At 48.6% G+C, this 6260-nt stretch overlaps 1 protein-coding gene across 1 annotated transcript; it reads left to right on the top strand.

Moving 5' to 3' along the window:
- Nucleotides 1-72: 72 nt before the first annotated feature.
- LOC104914804 (RAB6A-GEF complex partner protein 2-like) lies at nucleotides 73-6237 on the top strand. Its single transcript, XM_010725270.3, has 3 exons — nucleotides 73-236; nucleotides 2508-2644; nucleotides 3047-6237. The coding sequence occupies exons 1-3, from the start codon at nucleotides 121-123 to the stop codon at nucleotides 3208-3210; spliced, it is 417 nt and encodes a 138-aa protein (XP_010723572.1). The 5' UTR covers nucleotides 73-120; the 3' UTR covers nucleotides 3211-6237.
- Nucleotides 6238-6260: the final 23 nt, after the last annotated feature.

The raw sequence follows: 6260 nt of genomic DNA, 5'->3' as shown, positions 1-6260 counted from the left end.
GCCTAGGGGAGGAGCGAGGCCGTCCCTGGGCCTCCTCTGTGTGTGTGACACCAGGCGTGTTTATGAGCCGCCACCTCTCTGCTCACTCCGCCGCTCTCTCTGGCAGGTCCTGGCCCAGCCATGATCGAGGTGGTGGCCAAGCTGGGCCGCGGGCCCGTGTTCCTGGCTGGGGAGATGCTGGAGTGTGTGATCACCTTCACCAACCCCTTGTCGGCCTCCTCCACGTCCGCCAGCAGGTATGGCAGCGCTGGGGCTGCCTCCGGGTGTGCTGCGGCAGCGCCTATGGGGCTGCGGTGCCAGCTCAGCCCCCGGTGACTTCCCCGCCCGAGGTGTTCCCTAATGGAGCTTTGTGCCATCTCTGTTGCAGGGCGGAAACAGAGCTCATCATTCTGGTTTTCTGCCCCCGAGAAAGAGTCTGGGAAAAAGTATGCGGGTAGAGATGCTGGGAGAGGTGTGCTAAGTGCCCCTCGAGTGAGCCCTCAGCAGCAGCGTTGCTGGCAGAAAATGAAGCTCAGCTGGCTATCAGAGTAGGGTATCTCATTACACCAGAGTGAGTCTTGCAGGGCAGCGTCCAGGCAGCGTCATTATTTCCAACATTTATGGAAGGAGTTCTGCCTGGCAGTGCAGTGATGTACTGGTGTGATCCTTACCTTCAGAGCCAGCAGGCAGAGGGGAAAGCGGTAGCTAAAGGGAAGGACAGGCAGTCTTCAGCATTTGCTGTGGCCCAGATGCTGAGCGCTGCCTCACTTCTTGTCATGGCTCTGCCAAAGCAGCCTTTGAGGAAAGGTGACAAGATAGGAGCTTCCTACGTTGGCTCACAGGGAGTGACTCACCCAAAGGCTCTGTGTCAGATGTGTGTGTGGCCTTGTCTCACTTCCCAGGGTGGAGATGGCTTTCCTATCCTGGGTTCTTTCTGGGAAGTGTTTCCTGCTCCATCAGGTCCAGAACCTTTGCATCATCACCAGTATGACTTTCAGAGATGACTTTTGATGGAACCACTTCCAGTGCTCACAGTCTCATCAGCAGCAAAGTAGTATATTGTATTAACATCATAGGACATTTTTTAATTGAGTTCTTATCTTTCTATTGTTTCTTCCATGTTCCTCTTGCCTATTGAATGTATTAGCATGTATTTCAAGCACAGGAACATAAATTAGGGATAGTAAATAAATGGCAGAAAGCGAATCTAGTTGTGATGTGTGAGGCATTCGATAGAGGAAGCTGTCCTGGCCCAAACTGTGTGGATTGCAGCCATTATGGGTTACAGAAAGAGCCGTAGGGAGAAGTTAGGGAGAAGTAAGCTTGGTTCCTGTGTGGGGTCTGTTAGTGTCCTGCCAGCTGAACAAACAAATTCTTCTGGTAGGAAAGAACATGCAAATTTTGTTTGCATGTCTGGTTAAAAAATTAAAACAATCTGATGGCACATTGTTGGGCAATGCTAAAAATAAATGAAAAATATTCAAAATATCCTGTTTGAAGGAAAGTACTGTAATCATGCTAAGCTAACATAAAATGGGTAAGCATTGTGTCTTATGCAAGAGTATTTCTCTGCCTCCATGTAGCAGATACCTTATGAAAGAAAACCCTAGGGCAGCCCTTAAATAAAGCCATGCTGGTGCTTTTGAAGAATTGCAGCTTGTAGGGTTAGAGGTAACTGGGCAGAGTATCCAGTGCACATTCAGGTAAAGTACATAGGATCAAGTAGCACATAATTAGCTGAACGAATGCAGCAAACTTCTTTCCCTGGTTCACTTGAACATTTAAGTGGTCTGATTAGTCTCACTGAGAGATATCCATGTGCCGCAGAGGATCCCCATACCACCTAAAGTTCTGTGTCAGTGCTTACTAATCAGATTGTGATGCTGGATAACAGGGGAGGAACCAGACACTGCCTACATTCACAAGACTACTACTGAAGTAAAAACAGATAAGGGTTTTGGGAACTGGAAGGTGTCAGTGTGCCTATAGTGTGACTTGCAAAGGGGTTCTGAGGGAAACGGCTACTGGGAGGGAACACGTGCAGGGGCAGCTGAATCCAGTGAGCAGGTATTACTTCTTTCTGGTTTAATTTGAATCCATACACTTCTGTGATTGTTGTATCACCACACATACCTCAGAGTGCTGCTGCATGTCACTTTTGGCTTGGGTTTGGCTTTTTTGTGGCTAAATGTCCTTCATTAGTAGTGGCCTGTACATGACAACTAAACAAAAATTGCTGCTTAACAAGAGTTAGCGAGCCAGGCCTTGGGTGATACTGCTATCAACAGCTGTTATCCAGCTGTGATGGAGGGGGCTTCAGGTCAGCACCCCAGCTCAAGTATGTCCTGGAACCATATTGGGAGAGGGGCTTTAGGGATGGATTCAGTGGCAGTAAAGCAAGACCTCCTTCCTTCTGGAAAAGTAGTCACCCATGGAATAGGATAAGAAGAGCTGCTATTTTCCTGATTCATGCTCACTACAACCTAGATTAAAGTGTAGACATGAGTGTTCCTTTTCTTTGTTCTCAGTGAGATGCTGGCGTGGGCCAGTGCCCAGATCCACTGCCAGTTTCATACCAGTGAGAACCGGGTAGTGCTTCCTCCATCTAATGGCAGCAAGCCTGACGTACAGGCAGAGAACGAGACGGTCTTTGTTCCCAACAGAGGTGAGTGATTCTCACAGGTGGGGGAAGTGACAGCACAGCAAGCAGGAATCACACAGACTCTGACATGTGTTAGAGGACTGCATGGACAGGGAGGAGGACTGCAATTGCAAAGTCCCTGTTGCTTTTCTTGAGAAATTCCCTGGTGCATGGGCTGCTACAGGACCTCATTAATGCTGAGATCATAGTGGTGCTAGCTTGGAGCAAAATGTCAGGGTTGTCAGTCCAGCATCCCAGGAGTGTTGCATGCTCTGACCAGGACATGAGATGTTTCCTCATCGGCCCCTCTTCTTCCCCATTCCTCACTATGGAAGTGAGACATGACTGAGCCTGCCACAATGAGTACCCCCTTGTCCTCCCAGGGCTGGCCAGGAGCAGCACTTACACATTCTTTGTCTCTTCCAGGAGAGCGGGGTCAGTGTATCCTGTCCACACCACCAAAGATTCTTTTCTGTGACCTGCGACTGGATCCCGGGGAGTCTAAATCTTGTGAGTTCTGTCTTCTCTTCAAAGCATTCACCTCTGCACACTCAAGGTGGCTTTGCAGACCTGAGTTCTGCAAGCAGTAGACCCTGGTGCTCACAGAAGGCAAGTGATGTGAGGGTAAATTGTAGGGAACCTGCTCCTTGCTACGTTGTCCAGAATTTGTTCTCTGTGTGTACTGCATTGTCTCTGTTTTGCTTCTGGCCTGTGCCTCTGCCACAGGTCCATTGTGTAGCTTCAAGGCATGAAAAGTTTTGAAATACTTGGCAGCCGGAGATACTCACACCTGTGTTTCCCTGCCTTTGTTCCTTCAGACAAATTGAAGCAGTCTGGGAATTTAGGCTGGCATCTGCCAAAGCTGTGTCCTTCCTCTTCAGGTTGTGGCTGTCTTGGAGACCATTCTACTTGTTGTAGTTTTTCTGATCTTTCTGCCATAAAAGTGAGAACTTCTCATTTTCTCTAGCTGAAAACTTCCTGTGTCACCAAAGTCCACAGACTTCTTCCAGCAGGCCCCCTGTAAGCTCTCTTTCATCACTGCTTTCCCTTTTGCTGTTCAAAATAAATATGCAGCAACTGCTTTCCTAGTCCCAGGCAGTGTCTTGTCTGAGAGCCTTCTACCTGAGCAGGCAGCTGTGCAAACACAAAAATGTGCTGTTGTCCTTTGGTTGGTGGCTAGCGACCCAGCTTGTCATTTCATGTCAGATCTCTGTGTTCCAGCAGCCTGTGGTGCAGCAGCAAGTAGCATCAGAAACTGCAGGCTGTGTATGTATGTGTCACTCAGGTTGTCCCAGCAGAAATCTGGTTGGAATGGGTGATGGACACCTCTCAAGTCATGGAGTGAGGAAGCCTGGTGGAGGGGGCTCTGCTATAGCTTTCAGCAAAGCTGCAAGTTAAAGCAGGAAGCTGCGGGCTATGCTATGCTAGTTTTGAAGCTGGTACCTCTTGCCTTTCTTTGAGGAGCTTCGCTTGGGTAGGTGATTAATGGGGTGAAACAGTGCTCTGTGCTGCTTGACTGTAAAGTCTATCATTCAGGAACGTTTTGTTATACACTTAATGATGTACAGCACCACATATGTGAAAGCAGCTGGCTCTACCGCGTTGCATTCAAAGATGAATGTGTTTTCTGAATGCCAGGGAGGAGGAGGAGGCAAACATCCCAGGTGGCCTGAGGCTCCCCTGGGTGCTCCTGCACTCCTTGCTGCTAGCATGTGTGGGGCTGGAGCATTCTTTCTCCCACACATGGAAAGCCTTTTTTCCCACAGCAGCTTGGGCAAGCTAAGCAGGCTCTGAGAGAGCAGAGCAGTGATGACAGTCCAACCCCTAGGTGGCTGGGATGGATTGAGGGGATTTACTTGAGTACTGGCATGGCAGACGGAAGCTGTTGAGCCTACAGCTAAGCCAGTAGTCCCTCTGACTGATATTGTATGTTTGCATTCACTCTGCTGCTGGGTGACACTGGCACAAGCACAAGCTCCCTTATTTTTGGTCATAGCCACAGCTCCATGGCAAGAACACAAACTCTTCAGCACCTTGAGACTTCTTATCTCAAGGCTACATGTGGTGCACACATTTCTTGCTATGAGCTATGTGTGATGCTGCTGTGTGTGTGACTCTGGACCCCATGGCACCAAAACCCTGTTTCACAGCCCCAGTTCTACCTAGCTGCTCACACCAATCTCATCGGTGTGCAGTGCTGCTCCCCTCACACAAGACTGCAGCTGGCACATTTGTGGATCATTCCTGGGGGCTCCTGCCAGCTCCGTGGAGGCAGAGTTAAGGCTGTGTGGGTGTGTATCTTAATTCTTCATTTCCTGTTTTTCAGAAGTTTTGAGTTTTCCTACACAGTTCGGGAAGGCAGAAAAAAAACCAAGCAATTTTAATTCTGCTTCAGCAAAGTACCATATTAATAAACCGTAGCCAGAGCTGGCACGTTTAGCTGAGGTTGTGTGAGGCTGTTGTTTGATAAAAGACCTCGTTTTCAGTTGCCTACGAGCTTGTTCCCCAATAACTTCCTCATGTTGTGGTGCCTATACGTTAACATTGACTCACCTCCCATCAGTTTGACACACTGCCCAGATGGAACTCTTTAAATTTGTCAATGTAAAACATTTTCTTAAGCCCTCCAGTCATTTCTGTGGCTATTTCTGGTGTTGCAATGCCTCTAAATATTTGGTAGATCACAGGGAGAAGAGGAAATGGAGGCTGCCTCAACACAAGCCAGGAGCCCAGCCAGAGGGTACAGCAGGAGGGTCGGGGAAGCATCTGCAGTGCCAGGAATGCACTTCCTCCCGGGGCCTGTCAGGAAGCTGGTGCTTCCTGAGTCTCAGGATTCCTGTGCTAGGCAGCAGATGCTGTGCATTGCCCATTTTCTGCCCCAGACGTGGTGGGCTCTGCTCAGACTATCCTTGCTAGGCATGGAGACCCTTGTGAGCATTTTTGCTAAACCTGCTGCAGGGGTTTGCAGCAGTCCGCTGTAACACTCTTGAACCTTCCTTGGAAATACCTGATTTTCTTTTCTGTCAAGACAGTTCTCAGCTTAATTTGCACCTCAGTCCAGTGGGACTGCCTTTTGTTTTGTGTGTAAGAGCTTGCAGCCTCTGGTCACCAGCATGGGCTTTCTTGTCTGTCCAATCTTCTTTTTTTAAATCCAGAAGTTATATTTTAAATGTAATTCTAGCTTTTAATCTAAGCCTCAAAGTTTAGGATATGCCAGACGTAGTGTAGGATCTGTGGTTTAACAGCAGGATGCTGCCCTTCCTCTGGCAGGGTGCATCTTTGTCACGGTGGATAAGCCAGAGATGGAGATGTTCCACAGTCCTCCGTTTCTCCGTGTCTCTTCTTAAATGGTGTGCAGTTTGGGAAAGCTGCAGAAGTGTTCATGCTGCATTAAGAAGCATTGGGATTTATGCGGTGAATGTGGATGGGGCTTTGAGAGGGCTGAATATGGTTCAAAGCCAGGACCTGGCATCTGAGAGATCTCAGAGTCAGAGGTTTTGTGGTCCAAGTCATCAGTCTGCAGAGGGGGATTACTCCACAGCTTGTTGTGAAGATCTCTTAATTGTTTCTTGGCCATTTAGCCCCAAGTGCTGGGAAGCTTCAGAGAAAAACACAGGAAGAAGATAATTTTTTATCTTCT

Source organism: Meleagris gallopavo, chromosome Z, assembly GCF_000146605.3.
Source record: "Meleagris gallopavo isolate NT-WF06-2002-E0010 breed Aviagen turkey brand Nicholas breeding stock chromosome Z, Turkey_5.1, whole genome shotgun sequence".
NCBI classification, from domain to species: Eukaryota; Metazoa; Chordata; class Aves; order Galliformes; family Phasianidae; genus Meleagris; species Meleagris gallopavo.
The sequence above is the reverse complement of the archived record's forward strand: the minus strand, read 5'-3'. Positions and strand labels throughout refer to the sequence as shown.

What these genes read in the sequence shown, in the direction of transcription:
- LOC104914804 (XM_010725270.3), top strand. Translation starts at nt 121, where the DNA reads ATGATCGAGGTGGTGGCCAAGCTGGGCCGCGGGCCCGTGTTCCTGGCT. An exon ending in TCCTCCACGTCCGCCAGCAG is followed by an intron (nt 237 to 2,507) that starts GTATGGCAGCGC and finishes CTTTGTTCTCAG; the next exon opens with TGAGATGCTGGCGTGGGCCA. An exon ending in GGTCTTTGTTCCCAACAGAG is followed by an intron (nt 2,645 to 3,046) that starts GTGAGTGATTCT and finishes TGTCTCTTCCAG; the next exon opens with GAGAGCGGGGTCAGTGTATC.